The following is an 18,752-nucleotide window of genomic DNA, read 5'->3' as shown; positions in this document are numbered from 1 at the left end:
GGGGGTGGGGAACAAGTCTTCATAAGCTCTTAAAATCCTAATTTAAAGCAAATTCTTCAAGTGCTACTACATTTAACCTGTCCTTGACATAGTTCTTCAAGTGCTGCAATGTCTTTCATTTTAGCAAGTTCTTCAACCTTCTTCATGAGGGATCGATATTGGTAGTGGGAGGCATTCTTAACCCATAAGATACCACAAACAATGCATCAGTGCAACAGTCTATGAGCGAGTGATCAATTATGATGCATATAATAGATATACCTCTTCTCCATATTGTTTCTTCAATTTAAGAATAGTGTCATATGCCTCCTCCTTTCTGCGGTTGGTATATATCAAGTGTTTCTGTAGACACCTTATATCCTTTTCTACCTTCTCTACTTCTTTCTTTGTCTTCTTAATTTTGGACCTTACTCTTGCCTGTCTTTTCCTACATTCATCTGAACAGTCGTAGATTTCCTGCAACTTTTGTTGTACAAAGAACATGGGATAAAATTTTATTATAAATTATACAGTTCAATCAATCAAAGTTCTGTGTTTTCTTGTTTCCTCTTACTTCTTCTAGAATGGCCTTTTTCAAATGCGAGGAGGTCCACATCTCTCCCTTCACCGGAGCATCACCAATAGCTTCCTTCCTCTCAAGCGCACGAGCAATTTGAACATCAATTTGCGCACGCCGCAGACCGCTCAACAACGGCATAATCTGTTTGTATAACTCAGAAAATTAATAAAGATGATAATTCATCAATTCCTAAACATAATATTCTAAATGCCTAATGCTGAGTATTACAGAAGAATCGACTTCGTCTGCTGTCAAGTCACCATCCATCTCTTGTCTTGTATTAACCTCCGCTAGTAGCTTTCTCTCATCAGCCATATTTTTACACCCATGACGCATCAAGAAAGATAGTTTCTGGTAGATAATAGATTGCATGAGACGAAAAAATCGAGAAAGTCTAAAAAGTTGAATGAAATACATAAGAGAAAAGTTTAGAGTTGATCATACTTGCTTATCAACTTTCCCTCCTGACAAGCACGAGTTATTTGGTTTCCCTTTACATGCTTTGTTTGCAGAAGTCAGTTTGTGTAATGATAGATGGAGGACATTCATTCTGTGTCTGTAGTATTCTAGGTTGTATTCATCCCAATTTTCATAGTATCGTTGGTTCTCCAACTTGGTGATCACCCGAGCACGGTCCATCTACAAACAAAATTTATTATATTCAGTGTGTGTTGCACATCAATATCACTTCATCTAGGAAAACTGATTCGTCTAATAAATGAAGATTTCAATCCTCCATTGTTATACATCGAAAAGCTCATATGAATCATGATCTGTGAATTAGAAAAAATAAGGACTATAATTCTCTTCCACATACCTGTCTGTCCCTTATCTTCTGGGCGACAAGAATTTGGTCTTGATTCATCTTTGTAATCGTCTCTTCAGCCTTGATCATGGCATCTATGTTTGAATTTTCAAGTGCCAAAACTTTGGCAAAGTAAAATTGTCGAACTCCACCAGGCATTTCATCGAACATTTGGTGTTCATCAACTATCGCCTCATCACCAGCAACTTCTGGTCCTTCCTCTACCACCTTGTTCTCTCCAAAGTTGCAATCTCCTTCTCCCATGGCGATGTGCTTTGCCTAACAACGCCCAACAAAGCAAATACCATACAGAAACACTAAAATAAGTTACACCCATTTCTAAACCTAGCATCACATTCTTGTTCTCTAGGCTATAAACTAGAACTAATTCACATTTATTGTTGCAATATAAAAGCTTCAATGATAAGTGCAGAAAACTCATATTCCAGAAGGAAAACAGAACGAGGAAGAGACAGAACGGGTTCGATACCAAAAGATCAAAACAATGGGTGGTTCGAAGTCGAGCTGCGAGTGGGTGAAGATGGTAGCCGGATTATACGACACAACCATCCTTCTATTGGCTGTATGTAAAGGGAGCTGATTGCTCCGCACCGAGCACCTGCTCGCCACGCCAAGTTTGAATGTAAATAAAAGTCAACTGCAACTCTGCAAGTGGGTTTAGATATAAAATGGAGATTTCGCAATTTGGGCTGCGTTCCCATCACCGGAGAGACGTGCAATTCAAGACATGAATTGCAAAAAATGGTTCAAGAAGTTCTTGGCTAAATTAAAAAGACAAACAACTTGACTGCTGGTTGAGATAAACATTCCAAATTTGGTGGCCGAAAGAAAGAATCTATCATAATAATGCCCAAAGCTAGTTTATGATCATCTAAGTCAAGCGGTTGAGATTAATTAACAAATGGAAAATTCAATTAGAATTTTTGGAGAATTTGAAGCATCCTTTAAGAAGCCTTTTCATGAGGATGGGATATGTTGCTTTAGAAGCTAAATTTAGATAAATGAGAATCTTTTGTCTCTCATCATGTTGGTCATTGGGTGGTGGCACCATAGTATAGAGATTTTGAGATGAATACTAAGTCGCCAAAATTCGAGCGGGACGAACAATGATATAATTATTGAGTGAGTCAATCATAATGTGACTGTCTCGTAATAATAGTTGGATGTGAATTCTATAATTTATGTCCTTTAATAACTTGAAAGTTGAGGATCGAGATCAAATTTGGTAAAATGATAGAAAATTATAGTACTTTCTTGTCACACCTACCTTGGACTAAGAATTTTATTTGGTAGATCCTACGTCCTTAAAGTTCCAAAAGGAGGATTTCATGGTATTGAGAAAGAAGTAATATAATTGTGGCTGGTTGAGCTCTAGAGTGATAGGAAGGCCGAATTAGAGTTGAAAAGAAGAAAGCAATTAGAATAGTATGAGCATCCATGTGAGTGTAAGGTCTCAATCTGTATCCACCACCGCCCAAACAACAGAGGCAGCAATGTTCTTCAATAATACCCAACCAGCCTCGCAGTCAAGATACAAAAACTGATCAAAAGTAGGGTTCAATCCAGAAATGAAAGTTAAAACGCATTTAGACAAACAGAGTAATGTTCATGGCGTAACCACATCACAGTGAGGCCTATCTTTATGCTTTGCTTTTACATAATGAACGAGGGCTGTTGCATTTAGACATGGAGATTTATAACACAGCATGTTCAGTGCATACATTTACATCCCCATTGGAAGGCCTTTTAGGGTATTGGTCAAAAGGAAAAGTTCAAGAGAAGGATAAATATGTGGCGCACTTTGTCTACCACATCCTTGTTTTCCCTCATGTCACTCATATAACACATTCGGATTTTAGTTTCATGTTTGGTTCCTAAAAACCAAAGTAGACACAAAAGTTTAGTAGGTCCAATAAAATGCTCATTTTTTCGTTTTCGTTTTCGTATTCTAATCTTTGAAAGCCTTGATAGAAACATACCAGACGGCACAAGGTTTGAATGTAAACCTCTCTTCATACAGTGAATTTTGTGTTAAGGGTTAGTAGTATGAACACGTCTTATCATGGATCAATGGATCTACCAATCATTTTAGTTTGGATTTGACAAGCTTCGGTAAAAACTTGAAAAGCTTGCAAGTTCATGGAGCATGGCCCCCCTTGCACCTTCCCCACTCTCTCACTACATCCAATGCAAATCTAATCAACTTAAGATTCAAATATCAATCTACCAGGTTCAAAACTACAAAACAAATAGACCAACCCAACTTATCAGCTCGAAATTTACCAATGACTTGACATTAAAATCTGAAGCCTTTGTTCCTAAATATTCCGCCCCAAGTTGTAAGACACAGTAAAGTAACATTATAATCAGTGCTCACATTTTCATATTGGGAGCATATCCGGGACAGACTTGAGCCAAATGAGATCTTTTTCATGCTAAGGAAATGACTTGAGAAGGCTTCAGATACGTGATGACAGAACTGAAATCATATCAATTTCTTTCCTAGGAATAGTATTTTCTCTCCCGTAAAAGCTCAGAATAAGACTGAGAGGATCAGGACATTTACAAATTATTGTTACAGTTAAAGAGGATAAACTGCTTCCTTTTCTTCTTCTTAATTAAAGGGGATAAACTGCTTCCTTTTCTTCTTCTTAATTAAAGAGGATAAACTGCTTCCTTTTCTTCTTCTTACCCTATCTCACCAGGTTACCATGTCTTTATAGTCGAAGGATACTACTGATATCCACAATAAATATGAACAACAAACAAGAACTAGCTGATATCCACAAGGGTAAAATTTATGTCCTATAACAGAATGTTTCAGAAACGTGGCGTTGTAAAAGGCTGGATCTAAAAGCACATAGGACCCAGGCATATTGTTTTCTTTTTATATTTTCTTCTCGAACAAATATTCTGACATGATGCTAGAGATCATGTTATGAAGCCTAAAAGACTATTATCACCTATTTCTAGCAGGGAAACAAGCACATATATCATGGTCATCTATACAATTGTAACACAATTTGAGGTTAGCAACAACGATGCTAGAATCATGGTCATCTGCCTGATCCAATATGGAATCACATATGAAAATAAGATATTGAAGAGTTTTGTAACACAATGTATAGTCTCTTCTACCTCTCCAGGTCAAATAATGCAAGTGTGCCCCTGATCAGAAACCATTTATTTATTTGTGAATTATCTTTGCTCCTATTTTGGTCCAACACAAGATTCTCTACAGACCCCACCACTCATTTTGGGGTTTGCCCACCAAATCATAGTGAAGTTGTTACAATTATAAGGATGGAAACTATCATTTTCACACGGAGGCATATGCAAAACATGTTGTGTGGATAGCACAACCATGTACAAAACATGACTAAATTAAGGTACTTAAAGCTGATTAATTATAACTAAAACAGAATGTTTAATAACATAAAGAATAGGAAATTAAGGTTGGGAGAGAGTGGATACCACCACCACCCAAAGTACCAAAAAATCAAAACCAGTCACATTCATCTGATGGAATGACCAGCTTCCACAAGGGTGTCCCAGGACCCACTAACCATTTGGCCACTTGAATGGATAGCATAACCCAACCAATTCTTTTGTAACCATCCCTATGTTTCCTTTACCCACATCATCTCAGACTATTGGAGGTATGCAGGAAGAGTTTGACGCTTTGTTGATAAATAAGCAGTGAGCTAAACTATGGAAAAACACCTTTTTTCCCCTCATCATCCCTCTAAAGTGAACACATCAAAACTCAGTTCTCTGAAGCACAACCAGAAAGATGAAGGTAAACTTAATTCTGCATGAATCCTTGTAGAGTGTTTCTGTCTAAATACTAAATGATTTTGTGGTTTCTCCTCAGTTACTTGGTTGGATGCACCGTAAACTTCGGCAGAATGGTGGTGAACCGTTCAAAGATTATGCCATTGGTAAATACCTTCAACTAGTATTCGTCTGTGACATTGACCCTGCATTGTATAGCAGATGATTTTGACTTGAAATTTCATACCAATAGCATATATTTCAAAACCCAAGTCATAATAAGTATATATGTTTAATCAGTCTAGTGCATTTGATTGAGAACATATGCTCAACCAGAAATTACAAATAAACCATGAAATCATTGTTGATATGCTGAAAGCACGTAGGTCATTCTTGTAATTGTTGTTTTTAGGCCAACAATCGGTTGATGATCAGCAATACATCTCAAAGTCAAGCATTAAACCTTTCAAGCAAGCCCAGCGAGAACAGCAGCTTCGAAAATCTTTCGCTGGTCTGGAATCTGAAGTAGGAGATGAAGACTACGAAGATGAATCATCTCATCAATTGTCTGAGATCTTCCACGGATTTCTTGCAATTGGAACTCTAGGATGTGATCAAGTCATCAATGACCCAATGACACCAAAGTTTTCAATTTCCGTTGAGAATATAACGGAAAAAGAAACTGAAGTGACTGAAAATGAACTAAAGCTTATCAATGATGAGTTGGAAAAGGTTCTAGGAGCTGAAACTAAGGATGAGGGATACAATGATTCCTCTGGGAGAAACAGTCACGTGAGCATGGGAAGGAGCAGCCATGGTAGCACAATTACCCTAAGTGGCAAGCCAATGGATGGCCTGGAAAGCAATATGAGTGGAAGCATCATCTGCCCACTTCAAGGATATCTTTTTGGGTCAGCAATTGAATTGTCAGAGACTACAGCAGTTGCTAAAAAGGAAAACAGGACCTCCCTTGGCGAGCTGTTTCAGAGAAGCAAAATAGCAGAGGAGAATGCTGGTCCAAAATTTGACAAGGAAGACAGGAGAGCTGAAGAGGATATTGATAAATCTGCCATGCATCTTATGAAAAAGAAACTGAAGAAACGAATGCTGTCTGCTTCTTCCCGGAGCTCTGCAGCAGCTGTTGACGGACTCAATGATTCTGCTTCAGCAGAAACAAAACTGCATAAGGTACGCCAAACTATGACTTAAACTTAACCCTTGCTTCCAATGGTATTAAAGAATATATATATATCAGAGAGATCCAAACTAGAACATATGACATGACATGTTGGTTGCAGATCTTTCACATGTTCCACAGAAAAGTTCACCCTGAAAGCTCAGCAATCATACAGAAGTCTGATAAACACCAAAAGGTTCAGAAAAAGAAGAAAGCAATCCATAACCATGATGGTTGCTGCAACAATGGAGAGCAGACATCTGATGAGGATATCATGATATATCCTCAGAGAGCACTGTCGAAGCCAAGCTTTCGACGCATCAAGAATCAATTTCCACCACATTATGGACTAAACAGTTCTGATCCAAATGACAACAAGGAACGCTGGATTAATTCAGATGAAGACTGTAAGTTAATAAACTCATCAACATCCACCTAGATGTCCTGTTGATTTTCATAAACACTAATATCAGCACCCACAAGCTACAAATTAATGCTTAAATAATAGTCCTAAGTTAGTATTTATGCTCAGCTTTGACAAGACGGATGAATAGGAGCTAATCCTTGTTTAATTGACTTTGGCTATGTTCATCATAGATCTAGTGCTGGAGCTTTGAGAGGGAGGCAGAAGAAGCATGTTCCTTGTTCTTCACTATCCGACTGTGTTGCAGTATTGTGTACTCATATTGGTAATTATTGATGATAGTGTGCAAGTTACTACAGTCTGAACAGCGTTTGGGTGTGAAAATAAGTAGAGGATCTCCCTCTTCAAACACTCACTTTGTATGTTGTGTGAAATGTATTGCTATCCCTACAACACTTTATGATCATATTTTCTTGCAGTTGATAATTCTCTGTTACCTTTTTCTTTCGCTTTTCACAACCCTCTGCTTTTTAATTACCTGACATGAAAAAAAATATATTCGTCTCCACAAAAAAAAAACAGTCATGCTTTTATCTCGAATATTAAAACAAAGAAAACTAGAAAAGCTATCAAACTCGTCCAAGAAAGGGGGTTAAAGAAAAAAAATTAAACAAAAAATTACCCTATAAATTGTACCAAGAAAACTGTAAGCAAGTAAATGATGGTTGAAATTCTAAATCATTTCTTCAGTTAATTTTTTTTGTAGAAAAAAGTAACGTCTCTTCCTCTTCTCTTTGGAAAGAAGCCAGGATATCTTGATTTATGTACATGAAAAGACAATCAGGGGAAACATGGCAGTGATATTTGCTAGTGTGAGAAGTTGGATGAGTTGTTCATTGTCATTTTTTCCGAGGTGACCATCTAAACCAGAGACAGATACCGGAATGAAGGAAATGCGGAATCAAATTTGGCAGGGAAGAAATTCAATAGCCATAAAAGATAAACTTTAGTTCTTGTTCACCCCACTCTACAGAGTACAAAGTTACATTAAAAGTATTATTGGACTTCACCTAGCACATACACTATGTTGGAGCCAGAAGTACCCGTGATCAATTCACGTACTTTTGTATCACACAGCCCCCCACCTAACTTCATTTGATCCGCTGTGTTTATCTGGTTTTCCTGGTCAAAATTTTGAGCCACCTTAACTACTTCCTCCTTTTCTTAGACCGTTTTCGTGAATGTCGTCCCTTTATTTTCCACTTATCGTTGCCAGCAGATCGATTCTGCTCTTCGATTTCTTGTACTTCGCGTTTCCTGCAAGGGGTTTTTGAAAGGACATCAGCACAACAAAATGCTTGAAAGTGCACCAGAATTATTACTCTCTAGCATGAAACAAAAGAGTCATTGAAATTATGGGGCGAATCAATGGAAGAACTGGTTAAGGAATCCTCATCACAACTAGAAAAACTTGCAACAGAAAGAGGGCATGACAAAGATCAAACCTGTACTGAGTAAGGGCCTGGTCAGATAGCAATTCGTCTGCAAGCGTTGCTCTCCTTTCCTTCTTTGTTAATCTACCCGAAAAGAAGTCCAAAGAGGACTCAACCACAGTTCCCACCTGATGAATACTTAAAACATTACATAAGTCAAAAGTAAATATTAACACTAAAATTTTACTTTTGCCCGTCTTTAAAACTAGTAAATACTTGTGAAAGTAAAAGCTTGCCTGGAAATATTTGGGAAGTGTTTTTGATTTTGAGTCACCCTTCTTGTAGTGTCTCTTTGGATCAATGACACTCCTCAGCTATAATCATCAAGAGAAATTGAGATGCATAAGTCAATCAAACAGATCTTTTCAGAGGGAATAGATGCATAAGTCAAATATACGCACTCCAATGTCCAATATCAGGTTTAAGAGTCCCACAATGCAAAGGTTCAACATGGTATAGTTTCAAGAACCACAATGCAAAGGTTCAACATGGTATAGTTTCAAGAACTAATGAACTGTGCACTGGAATATGTGTTTCATGTGGCATCAAAATGTACTATTATTTCTCTACATGATCCTAACAAATCAAATATGTAGAAACATGACATTCTAATTGGTCGTTACATGCATCATAGCAATCATATATATATTCATTGTCATAGCTCTAGAAGAACATTGATTCTTGAAGGTTTGGAACCCAAATATTTATAGAACGCACACATGATATACCCATCTCGCAACTGCAGAGCTCTTTAGCATGATTTCAATTCTTGATAAATGGTCAAAGTTACCAGTTTGCTATATGTGGAATAGAAAACTGATAAGAGTAAAATGGATAAAACGTCGGATACAGTCTCACCTTCAACAAGCGCAAGTCTTCTTCCACTTCAAGGGTCATGGTTTGTGCTGCCATGTCAAACCTAGTTACAATAATAAGCGTATAAGTACCAGAATTTAGAACGTCAACTACTATGGTTAGTAAGCCGATAGTATCTAGCAAGGCACAACCAAAGATTTTAAAAATCATATTAATCAGCATTCGAACGAAATTGGATCCATGTTTCTTTCAAGGATCAATAGTAAAACTGCTGAAATTTCAAGAAAAGATCATATACCAGCTCCTCCCAGCCGTGTCACTGACTTGCTTTCTCAGTAAATTATTCAACTTTTTTGGGTTGTTTGGTGGAACAAACAGCCCATCTACAAGCTCTGAGTTGATTTTCCAAACAAGGCTATTTTCTGCTTGACTGTGAGAATTGTCACAAGCCTTAGTTTTGATCCCCAATGAGGAGGCTGGTAGGTTTGGCTCCCAAGAGAGGCCAATGATAGGCTTTATTTCTGACATCTACGACAAATTTAAAAAGGAAAAACAAAATCAATCAGTTCCTGGTCAGGTTGGGTTTTCGTTTTATGGGCAATCGGACTTCCACTGCGAATGGTGGACGGCCGCTAACACGACGGCAACACGGCAACGCCACCAAAACGACCTCCAGGCAAACAAACCCACGGCTTAATCCGTCTTACGCAGCGCAAGATCGTGGGATTGAGGAAGATTGGCAGAGAGGGAAGAGAGTGTGAGATCGCGAGGGTTTGGGACATAATCGGACGCGCGAAAACCCTTATTTTTCTCAATCCAAATCGGACGCGCGAAGGTTAAACACTTATTTCTCTAAATCCTAAACTAATCAAAAGCTTTAAATATTAACTATCAAAAGCTTTAAATATTAGGCTATTATAAAAACTCAAAAAAAATATTTACCCACCTATAAACTTGAAATGAAAAATTAATATAAATGCTTAAAAAATAAAAGGGGGGGAAATAATTAATTCTCAATTAGCACCATTTGATTTTTCGAGGGTTCACAGATTTCCTTCTTGGCTAATAGGGTTGTTACGTTCCGACTTGCAAGAGCTCGTCGATTACTTGGCTGAAATTTTGCCACCGGCCGATGCTCTTCGTCGTCCACCGACCACAATCCGCCGTCACTTCACTGTCCGAGCTTCGGTTTTCACGAACGTTCTGATGCTTTGCTACTACTGAGCCGTGTAGCCGCCACTGCAGTACCACTCTCATTCACACATCCTGCCACTGCCATGGCGATTCCTTTTGGGAAGATCACCATTCTCGTTGGAGCTGGTTCACACACAGTAAACTTAGTATTTTAGTTTTTCTGCTTATTGAATGTGCTACTCTGTAATTTATTACTTGCTTTATCGTGGTTCGTGGTAGGGACGTTTGATGAATAAAAATTATCAGGTCGATACATGGTCTGTTTGTGTGGATTGATCGTGGCGATTGGTTTTTTTCTGTGCCAGAACCTTAGCATTGAGGTTATGAGTTAGCTTGAGGATCTTCCAACATGATCGACGTATATTATTGCGGAATTGGTGCTTGTTTTTATTTTCCAATGTCGAATATTCGACAGTGTGATGTTTTTTCAGCACTGTCTTGAGTTTAGCATCGGTGTCTTACTTTATTCTATAGTTGAAGTTAATGTGTGCTGTAGTCGTGTCTGTATACCACGAATTGCCAAGGAAATACGAGCTTGTGTTTCAGAAGCTGAAAGCATAGCGAGTGGAGACGTCTTGAATTTCTGTTGTACTTGTCCTAAATCATGCATTTTTCCATTTGGCGGTTAAATTGTATTGTTTACAATGCTAGTTCACCAGTTTTACCGGAGTTCTGGAGAAAATTAGTGCAAATCACGTATGGTCTATTCTTTCAGGTATTGTTGGCTCTGTTCTGGCAAAAGAAGGACACCTGCCATATGTATCGGATTTTGTCTCAGGTGCCTTTAAGGTAATCTTCTGTATGAAAACTCGCCTCTTACTCTTGATGAATGGTTGAAAATTTTAATTTTTCAATTGAGATTATTTATTTATTTATTATTATTATTATTCTTTTGAGGGGGGGCGGGGGTTGTATGGATGCTGAAGCAGAGCAGATAATACAGAGAAAAAATAAACTAGAGGAAAACTGTAGAATCCTCTCCAGCACCTTAGAAACCAAACTAGTGCTTTATCCTTGAGTTAACAAATCTTTAACACATATTGTCGAAATCTGATAAATTTGATTTACATGCTCACCAAATATTTTACGAAAGCTGTACTTAAAGACGAACATAACTCATCCAGGGGCAAGGAAACCTTTTAAACTGAGACTTGGATGTGGAAATTCAATTGGAATCAGTATCTGGTTGAAACTTGGTTTCAAGACACTGACTGCTAGCTAGAGCTCTTTTTTTGCAAGCTCCTTGTGTTTCGTTTTGGGAGATTGATTACTTTCCCTCTGTATAAATACATCTATTGAAATGCTTTCACGTATATCTATTCTCCTTCGGTAGAATGTGTTTTTGTTTTTGCTCTGCATTAGTCTCATTTAGATTTGATAAATGCATTGGTATGTTGACTTTGAGTGAGGAATTAAGTTGCTGAAACTTGTATTAATGATTCAACTGCTACCCACTTCACTAGGTTTTTTTAGGGTCTTACATTTTTTTTTATTTCTGTTATTGTTTTTGTTTGTTTGTTTGCTTTTTATTTTTATTTTTTATAAATATTATAAATAGTGGTTGGTTGGTTGTAGATACCTCTTTGTAAACTTTCCAACTAATCAACAGCCAGTTTTCTAATATTGTACAACCAAAAAGACTGGACGTAAGTTTGGTCGATTTTTCGGATTTTTACTTTCAGTTATACTCGAACAAAATAATTTTACATGCCATTAAGAAATTGTTTTCAGCTCAAAACCATGCGTTATTATTTGTTATTGGCTTCCATTTTTGGACCAAAGTACATGACATGCTTTGTAATCAAAGTAAATGTTGAATCCAGTTATGGCTTATTGGAGGGTTATCGAGAACTATGTTGTTCTTGACTAGAGGTTGATTGAGAAATAATTTAAATTATTAGATTAACACAATCTAGCAGCTTAAATTTTAGGATCAATAATGATGGGATGGGGTTTTCCTCCTATTTATCTTGGTTAACTTAATGCTTGGTGATTGCATATTGATGTTTTTTTTTTGTTCTTGACCTTTGTCTGTATTCTCTATGAAATCGACCTTCTTAAATTGCAGAAGTATTTTTTTGTTTTTTCATTGGTCCACATGCCTCTTGTCCAGCCACTACACTTCTCCCTAACATTTCCTAATAGTTTGTCATTCCCGTCAATTTTTGTGGTCTAATTTTCTTTTTTGCTGTTTCTATTTATAGATTGCTCTAAAGCGTATCCGCCGTGATGACTCTAGCACTTCAAAAAGCAAACCACGTAATGACTCTTTAATGGCTCAGGTGTGTTTATTGAACTGTCTATCTTGAACAAAATGATTTAATTGTTAATTTTTTTGAACAATTGCTACTAGCTGTGGTAATCAATCAAGAAAAGGTTTCGACTGTTCTCTCTCTTATCTTATCATTAGCGCGATTTAGATTAGGATTTGTAATTCAGATTTGACACTTGATGGCCCCGACATTCCCTTGCATCTCCTGTGACATGGCTATGTTATCTACTTGTCTTGAAATATTTCTAAGAGTGAAGGCTATCCCTACAGACCAACACGGGTCCTTTCAAAGTGTTTTATTCTTACTCACATGCTTCTTAGGAAAATTCTTAGGAGGTCATCCAACGTAGAATTGCTCCAAGCAAAGTACGCTTAACTTTGGAGGTCATATGATTGAGCCACCGAGAAAGAAAGGTGCATTTTATTCATAATAAGTAATAACTTTCAATTTTTTTGAGTTTTTCTCAACTATCATATCTTTAGGATCGCTAGCACTGAAATGTGGTCTCGGTTTATTCATTTACCTTTCCTTTACTTGGACATCACTATCACCCACCCATTAGTCTTCCAAGAAACACACATTTGAGCCCTCCCCAATAAAGCATTTAACAAACAAGGAAAAAGACAAGAAGCCAAAGGTAATCACTTTCTATAGATTTTTATTAGGCCCTATGACACTCGAAAGGGTGCGGACCATAACTTTGCACCACAAAGTGTCGAGCTCCATGAAAAATTGCCACGACTATTTCTCTAGTAGAGCCTTGTTATGTAATCTCAAACTCACAAACCTTGGGTCACCCAATTCTACCGGCTTCACCACAACTTCCACTTAACCAAATGTGACCTGCCCCCCACATCCACCCCTTCCCACAAGAATTTCCTTATCACTCTTTCAATACTCTTGCACACATAGATTGGCATCTAAAGAGAGATAAGAAATAACTGGAAATTTCACTTATCACCATTTGGATGAGAGTGAGCCTTCCCCTTTTGAGAAAAAAGGTCTTTTCTCCCAAAAGACAACCATTTATGAATCTTATCCAACATCAGATTCCAAACATTTGTTTATACTTGGAAGGTTTTTATATTGACTGAAAAAGGCTTTAGCACAAAGACAAACCTACGGCAGTATGATAGATTCACTGTCATACCTCTTCACCCAAAGAGAATACAATAAATTTAAGGGAGGATGAGACGCTTCTATGTAGTTCTCTAAAGTTTTAGATGTCCATCTATGTGATTGGAAACTGGTTTGTTTGATTGGGGTGTCTCTAGTGGGAGAGTTACTTTCCTCAGTAGAGCCCGTTTAGGTTGTTGGTAACTCAACAACCAGAAGGCTACATTTGCGAGAAACCAAATGTTTACTTTTATTACTTTTTTGGTAGTTTTAAGGTTGACAACTTTTTTGTTTTATGTAACTTCAATAGAAAGTCTTGAAATAAACTTACTTTATTTTGTGTTAATTTGCCGAAGAAGGCACGATTAAGATCCTCCTTCTTTTACAATAATTTTTGCTGTTGTAATTTGCCAACTTGAATACATTTTTCCATTACAATTTCATTTGCAAGTCACCATATTATGTTCGTATTATTGTTTTTATTTGTAGAATGGCAGTTGGTTAATTGCAAGTAACACATTTATAGGTAAAAAGCTTACGTGAGGAACTGGAAATGTTAGCATCAAATCGTCAGATGACAATTGTGACTACTGGCGGGAGAGGTCTTGATGATATTTCTATCTTTTTTCTTTAGATAGATATTTATGAAGATGGCTTCTTTGTTCTTTCATCAAGTGATTTTTGTTCTCTTCAAATTTTTGTTTGAAGTTACTTTTTTGTAAATAATATACAAGGAACAACTGAATTCCAACTTTTCAAATTAGAAATTTCCCTTGAAGCATTTCTTTTTTGTTTAATTATAACATCAGTTTATGCGATCTATGCCAACTGGAATCCTTCTTTGGATACCTTGGGGTTGCCTCATCTCTCCTTTTGAAGAAGATTTCCTTTCTTTAAAAAAGAAAAAGGAAAAATTGTAGAAGGCTTATTTTGTACGTTGGGTTTGTATATACTTTTGTCCATTGAGAAGATTTTGGTTTTTTTTATCATCCTGTTTCATTTTGGGATGAGTGGCATTTGCTTCCTTCTCATTACTTGAAGAAAGTTTGAGTTTTCTATTAGAAAGTCTTCATTCTATTTCAATATGGCAAGAAAATACTAACCTAATTTGTACATGGAGATGGCATTCCGTTACTTCTCTCAGATTTGTTTTCCATGCTTCTAATTTAATGTAAGACATGTTTTCGGAAAATTTTAGCACGTTCATTGTTTATGTTACTTACATTATTATGTAATTGCTGATGTGTCTATGTAATAAATAATAATGTTCATTTTTCTCAATAACTTTCATTACGAAATAATACTAATAATAATGAGCGGCCTTCTGTGTATATTTAAACTATGTGGTTGTTTATAATGTTATATGAAATCTGACTTAAGTTTGATTGATGCCGATTCACAATGAGATTTTCATGTCAGCAATTGCATTTTAATTGTTGTATTCTATATTTCTTCTCTTTTAAAGGTTCCTTGACTTTTCTTACCTTGATATATTATTATCTCTTAATCTTTGTATTTTTTGTACACAGGGGGTAGGAAATATGGTGTAATCATTCTTGTAGTTGTAGTAGGATATGGGATCGTTTGGATGAAGGTAATTGTGTGATTCGTTTGGGGCAAATTGTGCTGTAATATTCTTATAAAAAAAATTTCCTATGATAACATGTCGTAATACTTCCCAACTCAAAAGTTTAAACTGGTATAATTGACCTTTTTAATACATTTATTTATACCACCAAGTCTGTCAATATTTTTGATAAGACAAACAATTGAAAATTTTAGTGGTAGTATGGACTAGCCTACGAGTTCATCTCTCTTGATTCTATGCCACAGCATTTGGACGTGCCATGTTGCAATTTCCAATTGTTTGCCTCTTTAGAACCTTCTGTCGTATATAAGACACACTACTCTTTTCTTTCCAGGGATGGAAACTTCCTGATATGATGTTTGCTACAAAGCGTAGTCTATCTGATGCTTGCAGTTCCGTTGCTAGGCAGCTCGAGAATGTTTACTCATCCATTGCGGTAATATCTTCTGTCTGAGTGTACTATTTGTCCATAACAGCATTTGGTACTTAATTTTTGAGCTTGCAAGATTTTTCGATATCTCATTTAAATTATGAACTCAAATCATTGTATGTGGTCAGATTTTATTATAAATATTTTGATGTTTTCCATTGAATCAATGTCTTTGTGACTTCTCCTGCTATGTGATTGTCCAGGCTACAAAACGGAATTTATCTTCAAAAATGGACCACGTCGACAAAAGTTTGGATGAGTCTTTGGATCTCACTGCTGATACACAAGAACAGGTACTGTCTTTCTAAAGAGAGATGGATTGGAGATCATTGACTGAACTGTATATTTTCTTTTTGGCCATAAAGGTTTCAGAACTTCGAGGTAGATCAGATACTTTTGGCAGGGATATTAAATCCGTTCATCATGCAGTCCAGACTTTGGTAACTGCTTCTCGATGATATAACTTTACCTTTTATTATTCCTTCTTTGTAATTTATCTCAGAACTTTAAATTAATGACTGACCTGTTCTCTGTGTTCTCTAGGAAAATAAACTATGGAGTTTTGAAGAAAAGCAGGTGAACCTTTTTTTTTTATATAGTTTTAATTAAATTTGCCATAACCCATCAACTTAAGCTTTTGGATTGATTGGTGACTTGAGATGGTATTAGTTTGACTTCAAACCTCCCTTTCCTATCCAATTAATATTGATTTGCACTTGTTGGGTCTTTTATAAATTTTCAAGCCCACAAGTGAGGGACAGTGTTGGAGTGTTAATATAATTATATTTACTATAACCTGTCAGCTTAATGGGTGATTTAGCATTTTCATTACAATATTTCGTTTGATGTTTATATCGTTTTACTCAGTTTCCAGCACATATAAACGCCTAGACAATTGGTGGTGGTGTTTACTAACGATTGTTTTGGCCTTTGATTCTATGCTTAGGAACTAACGAATGAAGGTGTTAAGAGATTGTGTAATTATGCTTGGAACATGGAGAATCGCAGGACTGCAGAACGTACTCAGGCATGCTTCAAAACCCTTGGTCTTTCTCTCTCTCTCTCTCTTCTTTTTAATAATTAATTTGGGGGAGGGGACCTTCTTACGTAGTTTCTTGCATTTCTTGTCAGACAAATAAAATTTTCACTGTAAAATTTGCAATAATCATGCACCTTTGAACCATGAAGATCAGATTAATGGAGCAAGACAAACAAACTTTAGAAAATAATTAACCTGATCTTTATGGTTCAGATCATGGACCATGGTTGGATCATTAGTCATTGTCCGGAAAATTTACACCTGCACCATTGATATCTGGAAATGTGAATCTTAGAATACATAGATTCACACACCTTTCCATATAACTGTGAATTTTGCAGGCAATTCCTTCTAGTTCCTCCAGGCAAGCTCCTGAACTCCCTCTAACAACTCCTTCACCAAAGGTAAATATGAGCATTTATCTGTTTGATAATCCTTTCACAGAAACAATATCAGAATGGTGATAGATAGGCTTAGAGAGCATAACTAAATTGTTGCATTCTCTCACTATTTGCTTCTCTGTTTTATCAGCAGAATCGGTCGTTGCGGGTTGGTTTTTCACCAGATCCGCCGTCTCCTTCCGAGTACAATGCTTCTTCTAACCAGGTTAGTTAATTTTACCCTTGAATAGATGATGTTTTTGCATTTCTTTGAAAAAGAGAGAGAAAACGGCAAGATTTTGGAAATGAATTAGTTCCATGGTGCATGGTGCATGGTGCATGGTGGTGCATGCCTAAGTTATTAAAGTCATAAGTCTCTGGATCCCCAAAAATTATAAGTATAGGAAATTTCCTACGAGATCAGTCGAAGTGCAAGTGCAAGTGTGCGTAAGCTATATGGGTATTTTGAAAAAGGTTAAATTATCAAGGATTCCCCTGAACTAGGGGTTGGTTTCAATTATACCCTTTGAGTCTTTTAACAGTTGAAGTTTGTTCCAAAACAAACTCTGTAAGCTTTTGTCATGAAATTCGATAAAGTTTGTATCTATTTACGTAAACAAATCAAAATACTTAATGGAAAAAAAATTAAAAATAAAGACATCCGACACATCTAAACAAATCAATGCATGAATGTACGGACAAAAGCCTTTGAGGGTTTTATTTATTTATTTTTTTTTAAAATAAAAAAAACCTTCTAACTTAAGGGTATTGTTTATAATAGTGAGAGAATGCAACAATTAAGGGTATTGTTTATAATAGTGAGAGAATGCAACAATTAAGGGTATTGTTTATAATAGTGAGAGAACGCACCAAAGATGAAATTTGTTCAAACTTTGGGGTTATAATTGAAACCAACCCCATAGTTTAGGGGTATTGTTTATAATTCAACCTTAAAAAAATTACACCAATTTTCTTTTGTGCAAATTTGTGATAGCTTTTACGTGCTTCTAATTTGAATTGCTCAAGCGTTTCCTCATGATTTATTGAACAGAGAAGTACACTATTGAGCTTGGCTTATGTCATAACTTACCAAAACAGTCACTTACGCTATGATTCAGTCTCAGGTTCAACCTCAACGGCGATCCCCCCAAAATAATGTCTCAGACCCCGGCTTGATGATGGTTGCATATATTCTGAAAATTTGTTTCAATGCACCAATACAATCATCTGTACAATTCTAACATTTATTGGTATGCTTGGCAGTTAGAAGGAACTACCAATTTGAACGCGCCGTCAAGCATCAGCCTGGATACAATGTCAAATGGAACTGGTACATTCAATTCCACCAAAAGCGAGGCCGGGACTTCTGGTCTTTCTGGACTTGGCTTTCTCACCAGGACTAGAAGTGCAATGACTGCAGTATTCCGGCAGTCTCGCCCAAGTGTTCAATCTTGAGGAACCCTTATTTTTGTAGAATTATCTATCGACACTACCGGCAGCCTGAGGACTTGTTATATAGCTAAAGCTGGCAGTGCCCAACCCAGGAGGTGAAGAAGATATCGTATAGTTTCTGGTGGGTACGGAATTTTGTAGTTATTATTATAAAGCTCCTTTTCTTATTCTTCTTTGTTCTAGGTATCAGTGTGGTTATTCTTTTTTTTTTTTTTTTTTTTTTTTTTTTTTTTTTTTTTTTTTTTTTTTTTTTTTTTTTTTTTTTTTTTTT

The 18,752-nt window shown here is 36.5% G+C and overlaps 4 protein-coding genes across 13 annotated transcripts in view; 2 read left to right on the top strand and 2 right to left on the bottom strand.

Moving 5' to 3' along the window:
* Nucleotides 1–2,219, bottom strand: part of LOC111456624 (proton pump-interactor BIP131-like) — a 3,147-nt gene extending 928 nt beyond the window's left edge. Inside the window, exons 1-7 of one of the 2 annotated variants that reach the window (XM_023098586.1) lie at nt 1,855–2,219; nt 1,377–1,643; nt 1,004–1,198; nt 788–910; nt 554–700; nt 262–462; nt 78–176 (exon numbers count right to left, since the gene is read on the bottom strand). In XM_023098586.1, coding sequence (XP_022954354.1) covers nt 78–176; nt 262–462; nt 554–700; nt 788–910; nt 1,004–1,198; nt 1,377–1,628 — 1,017 coding nt within the window. In that variant the 5' untranslated portion in view covers nt 1,629–1,643; nt 1,855–2,219. The remainder of the gene's footprint in view (nt 1–77; nt 177–261; nt 463–553; nt 701–787; nt 911–1,003; nt 1,199–1,376; nt 1,644–1,854) is intronic. The other variant, XM_023098587.1, reaches the window with a different exon arrangement.
* A 2,855-nt stretch (nt 2,220–5,074) lies between these two features.
* On the top strand, nt 5,075–7,205 carry LOC111456625 (protein LAZY 1-like). Its single transcript, XM_023098588.1, has 5 exons — nt 5,075–5,184; nt 5,260–5,326; nt 5,572–6,347; nt 6,458–6,743; nt 6,934–7,205. Exons 1-5 carry the CDS (start codon nt 5,179–5,181, stop codon nt 6,951–6,953), a joined length of 1,155 nt encoding a protein of 384 aa, XP_022954356.1. The 5' UTR covers nt 5,075–5,178; the 3' UTR covers nt 6,954–7,205.
* A 461-nt stretch (nt 7,206–7,666) lies between these two features.
* On the bottom strand, nt 7,667–9,876 carry LOC111456634 (rRNA-processing protein fcf2-like). 2 transcript variants are annotated; one of them, XM_023098612.1, is made up of 6 exons: nt 9,614–9,876; nt 9,308–9,537; nt 9,052–9,112; nt 8,430–8,507; nt 8,206–8,321; nt 7,667–8,017 (listed from the first exon to the last, which is right to left on the bottom strand). In XM_023098612.1, the coding sequence occupies exons 2-6, from the start codon at nt 9,535–9,537 to the stop codon at nt 7,909–7,911; spliced, it is 594 nt and encodes a 197-aa protein (XP_022954380.1). In that variant the 5' UTR covers nt 9,614–9,876; the 3' UTR covers nt 7,667–7,908. The 2 variants fall into 2 exon arrangements, with proteins under 2 accessions (XP_022954380.1, XP_022954379.1); XM_023098611.1 differs by having other exon boundaries at nt 9,308–9,876.
* A 129-nt stretch (nt 9,877–10,005) lies between these two features.
* On the top strand, nt 10,006–18,697 carry LOC111456627. Of its 8 annotated transcripts, XM_023098590.1 has the most exons (15): nt 10,287–10,329; nt 10,919–10,992; nt 12,408–12,485; nt 14,119–14,194; nt 15,122–15,186; nt 15,515–15,616; nt 15,814–15,903; nt 15,976–16,050; nt 16,154–16,186; nt 16,557–16,637; nt 16,991–17,053; nt 17,181–17,255; nt 18,148–18,210; nt 18,293–18,513; nt 18,556–18,697. In XM_023098590.1, the coding sequence occupies exons 1-14, from the start codon at nt 10,287–10,289 to the stop codon at nt 18,482–18,484; spliced, it is 1,110 nt and encodes a 369-aa protein (XP_022954358.1). In that variant the 3' UTR covers nt 18,485–18,513; nt 18,556–18,697. The 8 variants fall into 8 exon arrangements, with proteins under 8 accessions (XP_022954357.1, XP_022954365.1, XP_022954358.1 ...); XM_023098589.1 differs by having other exon boundaries at nt 10,006–10,329; nt 18,293–18,697; XM_023098597.1 differs by having other exon boundaries at nt 10,007–10,340; nt 18,293–18,697.
* Nucleotides 18,698–18,752: the final 55 nt, after the last annotated feature.

The sequence above is a fragment of the Cucurbita moschata genome, unplaced genomic scaffold, assembly GCF_002738365.1.
Source record: "Cucurbita moschata cultivar Rifu unplaced genomic scaffold, Cmos_1.0 Cmo_Scf00018, whole genome shotgun sequence".
Lineage (NCBI taxonomy): Eukaryota > Viridiplantae > Streptophyta > Magnoliopsida > Cucurbitales > Cucurbitaceae > Cucurbita > Cucurbita moschata.
Note: the sequence above shows the minus strand (reverse complement) of the source record. Positions and strands in the feature narration are given on the sequence as shown.